This window comes from Ranitomeya imitator, chromosome 6 (assembly GCF_032444005.1).
Source record: "Ranitomeya imitator isolate aRanImi1 chromosome 6, aRanImi1.pri, whole genome shotgun sequence".
Classification (NCBI taxonomy): Eukaryota; Metazoa; Chordata; class Amphibia; order Anura; family Dendrobatidae; genus Ranitomeya; species Ranitomeya imitator.
The window spans coordinates 448688805-448707667 of record NC_091287.1 but is presented as its reverse complement, the minus strand read 5'-3'; the positions used below and the strand labels follow the sequence as shown (position 1 = coordinate 448707667).

Here is an 18863-nt window from a genome sequence, read left to right as displayed (position 1 = left end):
CACAGATGTGGGCTGAATCCAATCATGAATGGCCTGAACCTTAACCGGATCCATTTCTATAGATGAGGGAGAAAAAATGAAGCTCAAAAAAGAAACCTTCTGCACTCCAAAGAGGCACTTCGACCCCTTCACAAATAAAGCATTATTACGGAGGATCTGAAATACCATCCTGACCTGTTTCACATGAGACTCCCAATCATCGGAAAAAATCAAAATATCATCCAAATATACAACCATGAATTTATCAAGATAACTCCGAAAGATATCATGCATGAAGGATTGGAACACAGATGGGGCATTAGAGAGTCCGAACGGCATCACAAGGTATTCAAAATGGCCTTCGGGCGTATTAAATGCAGTTTTCCATTCGTCACCCTGCTTAATACGAATAAGATTATATGCCCCTCGAAGGTCAATCTTAGTAAACCAGCTAGCCCCCTTAATCCTAGCAAACAAATCAGTAAGTAAAGGCAAAGGGTATTGAAATTTGACCGTGATCTTATTCAAGAGGCGATAATCAATACACGGTCTCAAGGAGCCATCCTTCTTGGCAACAAAAAAAAAACCTGCTCCCAATGGTGAAGAAGATGGCTGAATATGCCCCTTCTCCAAAGACTCCTTAATATAGCTCCGCATGGCGGCATGTTCTGGCACAGACAGGTTGAAAAGTCGGCCCTTAGGGAATTTACAACCTGGAATCAAGTCAATAGCACAATCACAGTCCCTATGCGGTGGAAGGGAACTGGATTTGGGCTCATCGAATACATCCTGGAAATCTGGCAAAAACTCAGGAATTTCAGAAGAGGGGGAAGAGGAAATTGACATCAAAGGAACGTGACCATGAACCCCCTGACAACCCCAACTAGTCACAGACATAGATTTCCAATCTAACATCGGATTATGTAGCTGTAACCATGGAAAACCCAGCACAATATCATCATGCAAATTATGCAACACCAGAAAACGACAATCTTCCTGATGGGCTGGCGCCATGCGCATGGTCAGCTGTGTCCAAAACTGAGGTTTATTTTTAGCCAACGGTGTAGCATCAATCCCCCTTAAAGGAATAGGGTTCTGCAAGGGCTGCAAGGGGAAACCACAACGTCTGGCAAATTCTAAGTCCATTAAGTTCAGAGCGGCGCCTGAATCCACAAATGCCATGACAGAAAATGACGATAATGAGCAGATCAAGGTCACAGATAACATAAATTTAGGTTGTACAGTACTGATGGTAACAGAACTAGCGATTCTCTTTGTACGCTTAGGGCAATCAGAAATAACATGAGCAGAATCGCCACAGTAAAAACACAACCTATTCTGTCGCCTAAATCCTTGTCGTTCAGCTCTAGACAACATCCTATCACACTGCATAGGCTCAGGGCTCCGCTCGGAGGACAAAGCCACAGTGTGCACAACTCTGCGCTCGCGCAAGCGCCGATCAATCTGAATGGCCAGAGACATAGAATCACTCAGACCAGCAGGCGTGGGGAACCCCACCATAACATCTTTAACGGATTCAGAAAGACCATTTCTGAAAATTGCCGCCAAGGCATCCTCATTCCATTTAGTCATTACAGACCATTTTCTAAATTTCTGGCAATATGATTCTGCCGCTTCTTGACCCTGACACCGGGCCAACAAGATCTTCTCAGCTTGATCCACAGAATTAGGCTCATCATACAATAACCCCAATGCTTGAAAGAAAGAATCAACATTAAGCAAAGCAGGATTGCCAGATTCCAGGGAAAATGCCCAATCCTGTGGGTCACCACGCAGCAGGGATATGATGATTTTAACCTACTGAATGGGATCACCAGAGGACCGGGGTCTCAATGCAAAAAACAGTTTACAGTTATTTTTGAAACTCAAAAATTTGGATCTGTCACCAAAAAATAAATCAGGAGTGGGAATCTTAGGTTCTAAGGCAGGAGTCTGAATAATATAATCTGAAATACCCTGTACCTTAGCAGCAAGCTGATCCACCCGAGAAACTAACTCCTGAACATTCATGTTATTACTAGGTTCCGTAGCCACCCAGAGATTGAGGGAGGAAAAGACAAAACAGGCTAAGGAAAAAAAATAGCTCAAAACCTTTCCTCCCTTCTTCTGAGATGCAATTAACTCATTGTTGGCCAGTTGTACTGTTATGATCTGGTGGCCTAGGAGCAGCATGAGACGTACTCTGGAGAAGGTGGTACCTGTACAGACCGCAAACCCTGAACTTAGCAGCGCAACTAGAAGTAGCCGTGGGGGGTACCTAACACTCCCTAGACCCCTCGACACAGCCTAAGAACTAAATTCCCCTAAACACAGAAACGGGAAAACTATCTTGCCTCAGAGAAAATCCCCAAAGGATAGACAGCCCCCCACAAATATTGACTGTGAGGGGAGAGGGAAATAACATACGCAGACATGAAATCAGGATTTAGCATAGGAGGCCATTCTAGCTAAAAAGAAAGAATAGGACAGAGTACTATGCGGTCAGTATTAAAACACTAGAAAATATTCACCACAGAAAATACAAATCACCACATCTGACTAAAGACATGGAGGGTATATCTGCATCTCCAGAGACACAGCTTGGCTGCAAAAAGTCCTTCACAGACAAAGCTGGACAAGACAAAACATGAAAATGCACAGAACTATAAGGTCCACAGCAGGTGGACAGCAAAAACAAAGCCAGAACTTATTTTTGTTGAAATGAACAGCAAACAGGAGAGACCAGGAATGGATGTGAATCCTCCAAAAACAATGGACAACTGGCACTGACTAAAGGATAAAGCAGGACTAAATAGCCCAGCCCAAATTGCAAAAAATGGATACACCTGATAAATGCTGCGATTCAAAGACAGTAGCACTACCACTCAACCACCGGAAGGAGCCCAAGAGCAGAATTCACAACAGGGGCACCATGAGGAGGTTAGTGCTATGATATATAAAGCACAGTGGACACTGTGCGCAAGGCTGATTGGAACTTGTGGTCAGGGATGGACGTTGTTCCCCACTACTGCATCGCACACTTCCTCTGAAGTGACTTATCTTCTTACCCTTCATTCAGATAAGTGATTTTTCTAGTATGTCTCCTGATGAACCGACCTCGGAGAAACGCGTCGAGATGAACATACTAAAATGAGCATATTTATTGTGCTGTGTTTATGTATTATCTAAGATACCGGGGATTTATGCATATTTTTTTTTTTTGTACACGTCTATGATTGGGTGCTATAGTGTATCCTTATTTATGACTGTACGCTCGGCCTGCTTTTTTGTACCTTTTCGGTTTTTGCCATTTGGCAGTGTTAGGGCTTACTAGGGCCAGACGACGGGAGCCAGGGCGCCAATTGCGCAGGATATATAGGGTGCCAACCCACGCAAGCAGGCAGTGCGCATCTAGGTACAGTGCAATAGGCTATAGGCCAAATGGGGATATGTGCAATTATATGTTGAGTGTGCGCTATTGAAAATTTATTACAGCACATTTGCACTTTATCAGTATTCTGTGCCCCTACTATATAGCACACTGGTCAATTTCATTTGTTTGTCTGTCTGTATGGTCTGCTGTTTGTCTATTTTTCCCACACTTGAGGGTTGTTCAGGGTGAGTCAGGGCGAGTCTACGTTGAGCGGGGGCGCCATTGCGCAGGATTTATAAAGTGCCAACCTCCGCTGCAAGGTAGGGCATAGATAGTCAGTATATTAGGGACTGAGTGCACCCTGTATCTTTTTTCAGCCAAACATTGGACGTTTTTTAGGTCGTGAATGTTGTCGTTTTTTATTCTTATCAATAGTAAATGTTACGTTTTATTGTGTATTGGATTTATTTGGTTGTTTAGTGCTGCTTCTCGGTGAATTACATTTTTAAACCTCCAAAAATGCTAACAAAATAAAATAACATTTTACAAATGATGCTGATGTAAAGCCGGCATGTGGGAAATGTTATTTATTAATGGATGGCTGTGGTATGACCATCTGGATTAAAGGGATAATCATTCAAATTATGAAAATTGCTAATTTTTTAACATTTTTCTCAAATTTTTGATATTTTTTATAAATAAACACAAAACATATTGACCTAAATTTACCATTATCATAAAGTATAATGTGTCACGAAAAAACAATCTCAAAATCACTGGAATTTGTTGAAGCGTTGCAGAGTTATTACCACATAAAGTGACACTGGTCAGATTTAAAAAATTTGGCTTTGTCACTAAGGGGTTAAACAAAATGATATCATTCCCTGACTGTTCCCGCCTTGCATTATCTTTGCGTTGCATCCAGTCACCTGCATTACAGGAACATCCAAGCTGCATAAAGCCTTTGAAAAGTCTTGGTCAGGAGGTCTGGCTTGCATAATGGGCAAGCTCCAAGCTACATCTCTTGATCTGTCACTACAGACAGAAGGCTTGGTCAGGGGGCCAGCTTCCATAAGGAGCAAAAATAAATCCCCAACCCCTGAGGGAAGGAGAGCAGCAGGAGTGAGTAGCAGTATCATAGGAAGAAGAATATGAGCCTTTTATAGATTTAGAAAGAATATATATTGAAAGTTTTATATTATGCCACCATGAAACCACCATGTATGATTGCCCCCTCTTTCTAGTAGGAACAGGAAGTACAAACAGAATAAAAGCCCATCCTCTCCTGCACCACTGTTTTCCTGCTCCTAACAGGACAGGAAGCAGAGCAGTATAATTTTGTTTTAGTACCTGTGTGGCACCCCAGTAGTCTGGATGCCACAATGGTATTGCCTTCCTCATGGGAGAAGTGATGTCATGCCTGGAAACAAGGAGGAATCCCTTAATCAGGTAATACTGACATGCAACACCGTTCTGACTCCAGGCCAGAAGGGGGAGCTCTAAACCCGGCTTCAGGGTAGCTTCCCTATATATTCTGTCTGGAGAACTTAGAGGTCACTCTGCTATGGACACTGAGAGGAGAGGAGGCAAAAGGAGAGGTGCCTGGGGTCTGGTGCTGTGAGTGGGCTCACCCCAGAGGAAAACGCCAAGAGACCAGACACCGGGGCCTGTGGTAGTGTGGGCATTGCAGACCCAGCCACTGAACCTGGAGGGCAGCAGATTGCAAGTCTCCTGTCCCATCTAACACCTGCAGGTACCGCAGCAAGTGAGGAGCCTGGGGCTGCCAGAGAAAGGACAGTGCCCATGAAAGGTTCAAGCTGTCAGCCATACAGGTTGAGAATACAAACTCTGAGAGGACTCGTGCAGAGCTTCAGGCAGCAAGGGTCAGATATATAGCGCAGAGGGAAGGCCTCCAAACCCACCTGGCTAAGTGGATCCAAAGCTGTTTCCAGGCTGCCCTGACCCCACCATCACCTGTTACCCTGGATTGTACCTGAATTCTACCAGTAAAAGGTAAAGGAAAGTGTTATCCCTGTGTCCTGCAATTAATTCCTGCACCCTCAGTCCTGCACCCCACCTTCAACCATCCCTCTTACCAGCTACATCGGGAACCCTGGGGACCAAGCTCTACCTGTGGGGAGCTATACCATCTAAGCTGCAAAACCATCAGCCCCAGAGGACCCCTTTTAAGTAACGTCGACCACCCCTGCCCGAATACCTCAGGTGGTGTCATGAACACTACTACATTAGACTTTATTCCCATCTTCATTAACCCCCCTTTTACTGGACGCCCAGGGCCACGGACTGGGTCACTGCCACCGTGACCACCCCTTTAAGAACAGAACCAGCCCGGTACCGAGTACCTCACGTCCTAGCGGGCGCTTCACCTGGATATTGTTAAATTTAATCTAGACAACATGGATTAGACAGTATAATCCCTTTCTCTCTCTGGTTATCATGTTAGTTCTCTGTAGTGCTGAACTGCCTAGCCTGCTGCTCCAACTTCACTCCTGGGGTTTAAAGCACCATCCCAGCATTTTTTTTCCTATTGCACTGCTGGAGTGGTATTTTAACCCCTCTCTAACCTTAGACCTACTATCCTGTCGAGGTGACCTGGGCCTATCTGACCCTCGACGGGATAGTGCGTCATAGTGATCAGTCGCGCTCACGGGGGGAGCGCGGCCGGGTGTCAGCTGACTATTGCAGCTGACATCCGGCACTATGTGCCAGGAGCGGTCATGGACCGCCCCTGGCACATTAACCCCCGGAACACCGCGATCAAAGATGATCGCAGTGTTCCGGCGGCATAGGGAAGCATCGCGCAGGGAAGGGGCTCCCTGCGTGCTTCCCTGAGACTCCGGGAGCAACACGATGTGATCGCTTTGCTCCGTGGGTCTCCTACCTCATTCTCCCTGCAGGCCTGGATCCAAATTGGCCGCGGGGCTACTTCCGGGTCCTGCAGGGAGGTGGCTTACAAGAGCCTGCTCAGAGCAGGCATCTGTAAGCCTCCAGCAGTGTACGTCAGATCGCTGATCTGACACAGTGCACAGCAAAGTGTCAGATCAGCGATCTGACCTTAAAACATGATGTCCCCAACCCCTCCTCCTCCCCCCCCCTTCCCGCCGGGGCAATGTTATAAAGTAAAAAAAAAAAATCACATAAAAAAAAAAATCCTAAATAACGAAAACAAAAAATATTGTTCCCATAAATACATTTCTTTATCTGAAAACAAACAAAAAAATAGTACACATATTTACTATCGCCGCATCCGTAACGACCCGACCTATAAAACTGTCCCACTAGTTAACCCCTTAAGTGATCACCATAAAAAAAAAGCGAGGCAAAAAACGCTTTTTTATCATACCGTCAAACAAAACGTAGAATAACACGCAATCAAAAATACGCATATAAATAACCATGGTACCGCTGAAAACGTCATCTTGTCCGGCAAAAAACGAGCCGCCACACAACATCATCAGTGAAAAAAATAAAAAAGTTATAGTCCTCAGAATAAAGCGATGCAAAAATAATTATTTTTTATATAAAATAGTTTTTATCGTATAAAAGCGCCAAAACATAAAAAAATATAAATGAGGATTCGCTGTAATCGTACTGACCCGAAGAATAAAACTGCTTTATCAATTTTACCAAACGTGGAACGGTATAAACGCCCCCCAAAAAGATATTCATGAATAGCTGGTTTTTGGTAATTCTGCCTTACAAAAATCGGAATAAAAAGCGATCAAAAAATGTCATGTGCCCGAAAATGGCACCAATAAAAACATCAACTCGTCCCGCAAAAAACAACACCTCACATGACTCTGTGGACCACAATATGGAAAAATTATAGCTCCCAAAACGTGGTAACGCAAAAAATATTTTTTGCAATAAAAAGAGTCTTTTAGTGTGTGACAGCTGCCAATCATAAAAATCCGCTAGAAAACCCGCTATAATAGTAAATCAAACCCCCTTCATCACCCCCTTAGTTAGGAAAAAATAAAAGAATAAAAAAATGTATTTATCTCCATTTTCCCATTAGGGTTAGGGCTAGGATTAGGGTTAGGGCTAGGGTTAGAGCTAGGGCTACAATTAGGGTTGAAGCTAAAGTTAGGGTTGGGGCTAAAGTTAGGGATAGGGTTGGGGCTAAAGTTAGGGTTTGGATTAAATTTACAGTTGTGATTAGGTTTAGGGGTGTGTCAGGGTTAAGGGTGTGGTTAGGGTTATGGTTGGGATTAGGGGTGTGTTGGAGTTAGGGGTGTGGTTGGGATTAGGGTTAGAGGTGTGGTTAGGGTTGGGATTAGGGGTGTGTTGGGGTTAGGGGTGTGGTTGGGATTAGGGTTAGGGGCATGTTCGGGTTAGGGGTGTGGTTAGGGTTGGGATTAGGGTTAGGGGTGTGTTTGGGTTAGGCTTTCAGATAGAATTGGGGACTTCCACTGTTTAGGCACATCAAGGGCTCTCCAAACGCGACATCGTGTCCGATCTCAATTCCAGCCAATTCTGCGTTGAAAAAGTAAAACAGTGCTCCTTCCCTTCCGAGCTCTCTTGTGCGGCCAAACAGTGGTTTACCACCACATATGGGGTATCAGCGTACTCAGGACAAATTGGACAACAACGTTTGGGGTCCAATTTCTCTTGTTACTCTTGGGAAAATAAAAATTTGGGGGGCTAAAAAACCATTTTTGTGGGAAAAAAATTATTTTTTATTTTCACGGCTCTGCGTTATAAACTGTAGTGAAACACTTGGGGGTTCAAAATTCTCACAACACATCTAGATAAGTTCCTTGGGGGTCTAGTTTCCAATATGGGGTCACTTGTGGGGTGTTTCTACTGTTTAGGTACATCAGGGGCTCTGCAAATGCAATGTGACGCCTGCAGACCATTCCTTCTAAGTCTGCATTCCAAATGGCGCTCCTTCTCTTCCGAGCTCTCCCATGCACCCAAACGGTGGTTCCCCCCCACATATGGAGTATCAGCGTACTCGGGACAAATTGGACAACAACTTTTGGGGACCAATTTCTCCTGTTACCCTTGGGAAAATACAAAACTGGGGGCTAAAAAATAATTTTTGTGGGAAATTTTTTTTTATTTTCACGGCTCTGCTTTATAAACTGTAGTGAACACTTTGGGGTTCAAAGCACTCACAACACATCTAGATGAGTTCCTTGGGGGGTCTACTTTCCAAAATGGTGTCACTTGTGGGGGGTTTCAATGTTTAGGCACATCAGTGCCTCTCCAAATGCAACATGGCGTCCCATCTCAATTCCAGTCAATTTTGCATTGAAAAGTCAAATGGCGCTCCTTCCCTTCCGAGCTCTCCCAAGCGCCCAAACAGTGGTTTACCCCCACGTATAGGGTACCAGCGTACTCAGGACAAATTGTACAACAACTTTTGGGGTCCAATTTCTTCTCTTACCCTTGGGAAAATAAAAAATTGGGGGCGAAAAGATCATTTTTGTGAAAAAAATGATTTTTTTATTTTTACGGCTCTGCATTATAAACTTCTGTGAAGCACTTGGTGGGTCAAAGTGCTCACCACACATCTAGATAAGCTCCTTAGGGGATCTACTTTCCAAAATTCGCTTCTGAGCTCTGCCAAGCGCCCAAACAGTGGTTTACCCCCACATATGGGGTATCAGCGTACTCAGGACAAATTGTACAACAACTTTTGGGGTCCATTTTCTCCTGTTACCCTTGGTAAAATAAAACAAATTGGAGCTGAAGTACATTTTTTGTGAAAAAAAGTTAAATGTCCATTTTTATTTTAACGTTCCAAAAATTCCTGTGAAACACCTGAAGGGTTAATAAACTTCTTGTATGTGGTTTTGAGCACCTTGAGGGGTGCAGTTTTTAGAATGGTGTCACACTTGGTTATTTTCTATCATATATACCCCTCAAAATGACTTCAAATGAGATGTGGTCCCTAAAAAAAAAAAATGGTGTTGTAAAAATGAGAAATTGCTGGTCAAATTTTAACCATTATAACTCCCTAACAAAAAAAAAATTTTGGTTCCAAAATTGTGCTGATGTAAAGTAGACATGTGGGAAATGTTACTTATTAAGTATTTTGTGTGACATATCTCTGTGATTTAATTGCATGAAAATTCAAACGTAATAGAGAAGAGAGTCATTCCAGTAATGGGAGGATTAATCCCTTACTAAGGAAGAAAAGCGTTAAGAGTTTTCCTTAAAAAGGATTTTTTATCTTTTCTATTTCAGTAAATAATTGTTAACCAATTTTTCTATGGAATGATGATTTCAAGCTACAATGGTCAGTCTGGAATTAAATCCAGATGAATATTGTGGCCAGAATACACTTTTAGGCTGATTTTACACATCCATGTTGCGCAGAATGTACTTGGACCGTGATGGACGAAATGGCCGCATGTCTCCTGAACTGAACTCATTAGCGTCGTAGGCAAATATGAGGCTGCCGAGTTTGAGTCAGGAGACCCGTGGTCAGTCCATGCATCGCAATCCGAGTGCATATTGCCATACACGAACATGTGAAACTGACCTTTAGATCTAGGCCTGCTAAAGAAAGATGATCGATTCTATACAAGTTGATCGGCACTTGTTTATACAGACCGATATGTGACAATTAAGAACAGAACGATCATTAATACGATTGTTCTGTTCCCATGCAGCAATATGTTGTTGTTAACGCATTCCTGCCGAAAACAATTTTTATCTACGGTATCTAGTTACCGACTAACAAGTATTCAATGTGTAATTGCCGAATTGTTTCTATGTGTTAATAATCTTGAGCAAGGGGTCCCAATGAATGCTCATTCATTATCAGCTCATCTAATGTTTCATTCACACATTGTGGCTGCACAGGTTTGCCGCGATTATAAAAAATTGCCGCAAAACAATGTACGGTATTTTCCTCCCACACGTGCGGCAAAATTTGCAATGCATGAATGCAGATTAAATGCACCTTTAATGTTGAGAGTTGAATAACCACTGCATCACTACTAGTATTAGTAAAATAAAACTTTGAGATGGTAGTCACCTCTTCAAAGTCTTGGGTGGTAAACTGCTGGGCTGCCAGGCAGAGAGATGTTCCAGGGCTTATGGCTCTTCTTAGACTATGCTGTACGAGAGAAACATCTGTATATGTGTGAGATACCTGACTGCACTGTATTAATGCTCCAAATGCATCAACAAGATGTGATGGTATTGCACTTAAATCCTGTTAAAAGATATAAAAGACACACACTTTAGGCAATAAAAAACCCTCCATACAAATATTTTTTTATTTCAGGATAAAAAATTCCTGCACGACCGATATTGTATCAACTAGGAAATGCACCGCAAATCTATCCAACTGTTACCAAACTGGACGCTAACAAACTGGACACCTCCATTAGACCATGTGCACACGTTGAGTATTTGGTCAGTATTTTACATGACTAACACACTATGGTCGCTGTGATGAGGCGGAATAGCTTTAGCATTGTTTTGATCAAAAAATACATTAACTAAGTATCGTATATTGTTTTCATGCACTATGCTGTTTGTTTACTGCAGGGTATTTAACCCCTTAACCACCGCCGATACGCCTTTTAACGGTGGCAATTAAGGGGCCTTATTCCTCAGTTCCGCTTTTTAACGGAGCTGAGAAATAAGGGCCGACGCCCCCCCAGCATTGGAAAATCTCCATGATTCAGGTCGGTTTTTACTGCCCCCAGTGTTGTGATCGTAGTTATTCACCGAATTTTTTTGCGGAAGTTAAATTTTCATTTTTTCCTTCCACATTGCTTTAGTTCTCATGAAGCAGCTGAAGGTTTAATAAACTTCTTGAATGTGGTTCTGAGCACCTTGATGGGTGCAGTTTTTAGAATGGTGACACTTTTGTGTATTTTCTGTCATATTGACCCCTCAAACTTACTTCATATGTGAGGTGGTCCCTAAAAATTTTTTTTTGTAAATTTTGTTGGAACAATGAGAAATCACTTGTCAACTTTTAACCTTTATAACGTCCTAGCAAAAAAATATGTTTCCAAAATTGTGCTGATGTAAAGTTGACATGTGGGAAATGTTATTTATTAACTATTTTGTGTGACACGACTCTTCGGGCACAAAAAATTAAAGTTTGGAAATTGCAACATTTTCAAATTTTTTGCCAAATTTCAATTTTTTCATAAATAAACGCAAGTTATAGCAGAGAAATTACTCCTTCGCCTCATTGGGGGACACAGACGATGGGTGTTTGCTGCTGCCACTAGGAGGCTGACACTAAGTGATACAAAGAAAGTTAGCTCCTCCCCTGCAGTATACACCCTCCTGCTGGCTCTCAGCTCCTCCCCTGCAGTATACACCCTCCTGCTGGCTCTCAGCTCCTCCCCTGCAGTATACACCCTCCTGCTGGCTCTCAGCTCCTCCCCTGCAGTATACACCCTCCTGCTGGCTCTCAGCTCCTCCCCTGCAGTATACACCCTCCTGCTGGCTCTCATCTAACCAGTTCTTGCTTAGTGTCTGTAGGAGGCACACAGGGTCTGGTTCAGACCCCAACGTTTTTATTTTATTTTTCACTTTTCTGTAAATTTTTATTTTTTAATTAACGGAGCGAAGGGAGCGACGGATGCTTTTAACCCCTTTACCCCCAAGGGTGGTTTGCACGCTAATGACCAGGCCAATTTTTACAATTCTGACCACTGTCCCTTTATGAGGTTATAACTCTGGAACGCTTCAACGGATCCCAGTGAATCTGATATTGTTTTCTCATGACATATTGTACTTCATGACAATGGTAAAAATTCTTTGATAGTACCTGCATTTATTTGTGAAAAAAACGGAAATTTGGCGAAAATTATGAAAATTTCGCAATTTTCCAACTTTGAATTTTTATGCAATTAAATCACAGATATGTCAGAAAAAATACTTAATAAGTAACATTTCCCACATGTTTACTTTACATCAGCACAATTTTGGAACCAAAATTTTTTTTTGTTAGGGAGTTATAAGGGTGAAAAGTTGACCAGCAATTTCTCATTTCTACAATTACAACACCATTTTTTTTTAGGGACCACATCTCATTTGAAGTCATTTTGAGGGGTCTATATGATAGAAAATACCCAAGTTTGAAACCATTCTAAAAACTACACCCCTCAAGGTGCTCAAAACCACATTCAAGAAGTTTATTAACCCTTCTGGTACTTCACAGGAATTTTTTGAATGTTTAAATAAAAATGAACATTTAACTTTTTTTCACAAAAAATTTAATTCAGCTTCAATTTGTTTTATTTTACCAAGGGTAACAGGAGAAAATGGACCCCAAAAATTGTTGTACAATTTGTCCTGAGTACGCCAATACCCCACATGTGGGGGTAAACCACTGTTTGGGCGCATGGCACAGCTCGGAAGCGAAGGAGCGCCATTTGACTTTTCAATGCAAAATTGACTGGAATTGAGATGGGACGCCATGTTTCGTTTGGAGAGCCCCTGATGTGCCTAAACATTGAAACCCCCCACAAGTGACACCATTTTGGAAAGTAGACCCCCTAAGGAACTTATCTAGAGGTGTGGTGAGCAGTTTGACCCAAGTGCTTCACAGAAGTTTATAATGGAGAGCCGTAAAAAATAAAACAAAAATTTTTTCCCACAAAACTATTTTTTAGCCCCCAGTTTTATATTTTCCTGAGGGTAACAGGAGAAATTGGACCCCAAAATTTGTTGTCCAATTTGTCCTGAGTGCGCTGATACCCCATATGTGGGGGTAAACCACTGTTTGGGCGGATGGGAGAGCTCGGAAAGGAAGGAGCGCCGTTTGACTTTTCAATGCAAAATTGACAGGAATTGAGATGAGACGCCATGTTGCGTTTGCAGAGCCCCTAATGTACCTAAACAGTAGAAACCCCCCACAAGTGACACCATTTTGTAAAGTAGACCCCCTAAGGAACTTATCTAGATGTGTGGTGAGCGCTTTGACCCACCAAGGGCTTCACAGAAGTTTATAATGGAGAGCCGTAAAAATAAAACAAAAATTTTTTCCCACAAAAATTATTTTTTAGCCCCCAGTTTTGTATTTTCCCGAGGGTAACAGGAGAAATTGGACCCCAACAGTTGTTGTCCTATTTGTCCTGAGTACGCTGGTACCCCATATGTTGGGGTAAACCCCTGTTTGGGCACACGGGAGAGCTCGGAAGGGAAGAAGCACTGTTTTACTTTTTCAACGCAGAATTGGCTGGAATTGAGATCGGACGCCATGTCGCGTTTGGAGAGCCCCTGATGTGCCTAAACAGTGGAAACCCCCAAATTATAACTGAAATCCTAATCCAAGCACACCCCTAACCCTAATTCCAACGGTAACCCTAACCACACCTCTAACCCTGACACACCCCTAACCCTAATCCCAACCCTATTCCCAACTGTAAATGTAATCTAAACCCTAACTGTAACTTTAGCCCCAACCCAAACTGTAGCCCTAGCCCTAACCCTAACCCTAGCCCTAACCCTAACCCTAGCCCTAACCCTAGCCCTAACCCTAACCCTAACCCCAGCCCTAACCCTAACCCTAGCCCTAACCCTAGCCCTAGCCCTAACCCTAGCCCTAATGGGAAAATGAAAATAAATACATTTTTTTCATTTTCCCTAACTAAGGGGGTGATGAAGGGGGGTTTGATTTACTTTTATAGTGGGTTTTTTAGCGGATTTTTATGATTGGCAGCCGTCACACACTGAAAGACGCTTTTTATTGCAAAAAATATTTTTTGCATTACCACATTTTGAGAGCTATAATTTTTCCATATTTTGGTCCACAGAGTCATGTGAGATCTTGTTTTTTGCAGGACGAGTTGACGTTTTTATTGGTAATATTTTCGGGCACGTGACATTTTTTGATCACTTATTATTCCGATTTTTGTGAGGCAGAATGACCAAAAACCAGCGTTTGGTAAAAAACGTTCCGCGTTTGGTAAAATTGATAAAGCAGTTTTATTCTTCGGGTCAGTACGAATACAGCGACACCTCATTTATATCATTTTTTTATGTTTTGGCGCTTTTATACGATAAAAACTATTTTATAGAAAAAATAATTATTTTTGCATCGCTTTATTCTCAGGACTATAACTTTTTTATTTTTTGCTGATGATGCTGTATGGCGGCTCGTTTTTTGCGGGACAAGATGATGCTTTCAGTGGTACCATGGTTATTTATATGTGTCTTTTTGATCGCGTGTTATTCCACTTTTTGTTCGGCGGTATGATAAAGCGTTGTTTTTTGCCTCGTTTTTTTTTTTTTTCTTACGGTGTTTACTGAAGGGGTTAACTAGTGGCCAGTTTTATAGGTCGGGCCGTTACGGACGCGGCGATACTAAATATATGTACTTTTATTGTTTTTTTTTATTTATTTAGATAAAGAAATGTATTTATGGGAATAATATTTTTTTTTCTTCATTATTTAGGAATATTTTTTTTTTTTTTACACATTTGGAAATGTTTTTTTTACTTTGTCCCAGGGGGGGGACATCACAGATCGGTGATTTGACAGTGTGCACAACACTCTGTCAGATCACTGATCTCACTTCGAGCAGTGCAGGCTTCACAGTGCCTGCTCTGAGCAGGCTCTGTGAAGCCACCTCCCTTCCCTGCAGGACCCGGATCCGCGGCCATCTTGGATCCGGGTCTGGAGCAGGCAGGGAGGGAGGTAAGACCCTCGCAGCAACGCGATCACATCACGTTGCTGCGGGGGGCTCAGGGAAGCCCGCAGGGAGCCCCCTCCCTGCGCGATGCTTCCCTGCACCGCCGGCACATCGCGATCATCTTTGATCGCGGTGTGCCAGGGGTTAATGTGTCGGGGGCGGTCCGTGACCGCTCCTGGCACATAGTGCCGGATGTCAGCTGCGATAGGCAGCTGACACCCGGCCGCGATCGGCCGCGCTCCCCCCGTGAGCGCCGCCGATCGGGCTGGACGTACTACCCCGTCCGTGATCATAGGGGCCCACCCCACCTCGACGGGATAGTACGTCTGATGTCAGAAAGGGGTTAAGGTTCCAATCTCCCCCGAATCATCAACAGGCGAGCACGGCGAGTATACCTCCCCGTACCCTCTCCTGCGACGTGGGAAGCCATGCCTGAGCTTACTTCAGGGGTGATGGTTCCTTCACGGTCCCGATCTCCCCACACCAGCAGCAGGCAACCACATGGAGTGTCACCTCCATGTATCCTCTCCTGGAGCCAGGCCTATTGCCGGACAACTGGCCCTGTCCACCGGGGGACTGAACTCCGTGGATGTACAGAGGCCCCTCTCTATGGCATCCGAGCAGCACCCACTGTCCCACCTGTTATGATCTGGTGGTTTAGGAGCAACATGGAACGAGCTCTAAAGGAAGTGGTATCTGTACTGACCGCAGTCCCTAAGCTCAACACAACACTAGAAGTAGCCGTGGGATGCTCCTAACTCTCCCTAGGCACCTCGTCACAGCCCAAGAGCTAACTACCCCTAAAGATAGAAACAGGAAAGCTATCTTGCCTCAGAGAAAATCCCCAAAGGATAGATTAGCCCCCCACAAATAATGACTGTGAGAGGAGAGGGAAAAAGACATACACAGAATGAAACCAGGATGAGCACAGGAGGCCAGTCTAGCTAGATAGAGAGGACAGGATGGAATACTGTGCGGTCAGTATAAAACACTACAAAAATCCACGCAGAGATTACAAAAATCTCCACACCTGACTAAAAGTGTGGAGGGTAAATCTGCTTCCCAGAGCTTCCAGCAACAGAATTAAATCATACTGACAAGCTGGACAAACATAGCAAGCACAGAACGGATAAGTCCACAACCTGTGGACAGAAAAGAGCAAGCAAGGACTTAGCTTTGCTGAACTGGTCAGGATAACAGGGAAATCCAAAGAGATGTGAATCCAACCAGGAACCATTTACAAGTGGCACTGGCTGAAGAAAGAGCCAGGCAAAAATAGCCGAGCAGAAAAGACAATCAGTGGAAGCAGCTGAAGACAGCTAAATCCAAGGAGCAGCCATACCACTTGAAACCCCAAGAGGGAGCCCAAGAACGGAATTCACAACACCCACCACTGTGAAAGCAGATGGCACAAGGAGGCGTACGGTTCCCCTCCACCTCCCTAACAAAGGGATGATGGATTGAGGTTTAGCCCTCTATCCCTGTACCATCCACACTGCAATACCTGACCTGCAGTCATCCACGGTGGCTCCATGGCGGGACGCCCGCCGATGGTGAGTGGATCCTGTCAGCGATGGGCCTCTGCAGCGGGATATTCACATGATCAGGCAGTCTCAGGCTTCCCTGTGCCCCACCTCCCTGAGGTAACGCTCTGGCCAGCTGCAAAAATATAGCCCCCGGCTTCGGCTGATGTGTAGGCCGCACCCAGGAAGCGCACTATGGCGCCCTAAGACGGCTCTGCTTGCTTTTCTGGCGCTTCTCGCCTGGTACAGAAGTGCTCAATTTTCTCAGCCATGGCAACGCCCCTCACTTCTACCGCTGATATCGCTCCCGCCGGCTGCAGAAATTTAGGCCCCGGCTTGGGCCTATTCATGGAAGTCTTGAGGCTCCACCCACATCGTGCCTGTGGCTCTGCCCCCCGAATGGGCACTTCTCGCTCTCTGCAAGATTTTATCACCTCTGCAACTCCCAGTGGCCCTCTTGGTCCACCAGGCCGGCTCACACAGTGGCGACGACTTTGTATTAAAGGGGCACAATGACTCTGCAACATGGCATGATAAAGGCATGACCCTGGTCTTAAAGGCACATGTCCAGTATTCCCTGGTCTTAAAGGCACATGACCAGTATCCCCTGGTCTTAAAGACACATGACCAGTATTCCCTGGTCTTAAAGGTACATGACCAGTATTCCCTGGTCTTAAAGGCACATGACAAGTATTCTCTGGTCACCAAAGAGGAGGCCATGGAAGAAGCCAACCAGTGCACAGAGGAGGCGGCTGAGAGGGAAGTGAGACTGCGTACACAGAGTAACACCACAGGCAAGCAGCACAGGCGAAACCAAGTGGCGAGAGAATGGTCAGACAAGCCGAGTCAAAAAACAATTAGAGGCAGAAGTACCAAAAGGATCAGCAATACACATGTCAGGAACAAGCCAGGAGGTTCAGCAACGGTCAGAAGCGGATAAGACAAAGTAAGAAGGCAGAAGCGAGTCCTAATACAAGCCAACTCAGAAACCAGACAATCAAACCGACAAAGAGGGAAACGCTGGGAAAAGGGCAAACAGAGGGAGTCAAGTGATACGGGGCAAGTCAGGGATCACATCAGGACAAATCAAGAGCTACCAGAGTCAGGTTCACAAGCTGAAGGCAGAACTATAGCAGACACCACCAGCAGGATGCATAGGAGCTAAATAGCAAACCTGAGCCCAGAATGAGGCAGAGCAAAGTTAACCCTTGACATGATGCGCCCAGAAAAAGGGCAGACAGGATTAAACCCTGGAATGGATCATGACACATGCTGCATGCAAACCAGTTTATGTCCCAGTTTATACCTTTGGGTTTCTCTTTGTAAGCCAAAGTCAGGAGTGGAACAATTAAAGGAAAAGTATAATATAATATAAACACGCCATTATGTCTGCATTTTTCACCCATTCCTAGTTTTGGATTGCAAATTCAGATGTAAAATACCAACCAAATACTTAACGTGACCTAAAAGAGCATATCCTCACTGTTCAAACTCTTGAAAGAGGGTCTGTTACCTAGTCAATTGTGCCCAAATTTTCCAATTTTTGCCAAGTTACCCCGTTAGCAACATCCACTCGATAATGACAATAAAAATTAGCATATTGTGCATGCTAAATAAAAAGGCCCATGATGGATTTAGAAAAAAAGAAAGAATATAAACCAAATACTCGGGGGCAACAGGAATAAAATAAGAGCACTGTCACGGATCCCTTCTCCGTGGTGTCACCTATTCGTCACGTGCCTGCTCTCACACGTGACTTGGGGTTGTGCCTGCAAGGGTTAATCTATCTCCCCACTCTCAGTCCAGCGTTCAACCTCTATCCTATGCAGTAATGGGAGCATAAATCACACACCTGCTCATACATGCTGCCACCACTTACCGAATACACGGGCGACGAGTCCCGGAAATAATAATACTACTAAAAATATGTCTATCACTCATAAGGCTCACACACCTTAGGCTATGGATTCTTTTAGAACATTCAAGGTTCAACTTGTTAAAGTTTTATACTTTAATAAAAAAAAAGGTTCAATGCTTACAATAAGAAAAAGGTATAAAAATATGATAATAAAAAGACATACAACTTATGCAAACAGTATCAAAATAAACAGGAGAAACTTACAGAAATTATCTAACTGGTAGTTGCTTCTGCTCCCTGAGGGTAGGACGATGTAGATTGGATCACACCAGCTTCTCAGGCTGCCCCCATCATGTGAACACAATTCTCTGCAGCCTAAATTTATAACTTTGGTCTGGAGGTCAGGTTTCTAGACCGGCCCCTCAGGTCAATATCTTAACTGCTGCCTGTTTGATTGGGCCACAGCCGCGCCCCCAATGAATATATTAT

The 18863-nt window shown here is 43.9% G+C and overlaps 1 protein-coding gene across 1 annotated transcript in view; it reads right to left on the bottom strand.

Annotated features, from left to right (window-relative positions):
* Positions 1-18863, bottom strand: part of MCMDC2 (minichromosome maintenance domain containing 2) — a 94693-nt gene that overhangs the window by 38285 nt on the left and 37545 nt on the right. Inside the window, exon 11 of the mRNA XM_069728965.1 lies at positions 10365-10544. Within this exon, the coding sequence (XP_069585066.1) occupies positions 10365-10544 (180 nt within the window). The remainder of the gene's footprint in view (positions 1-10364; positions 10545-18863) is intronic.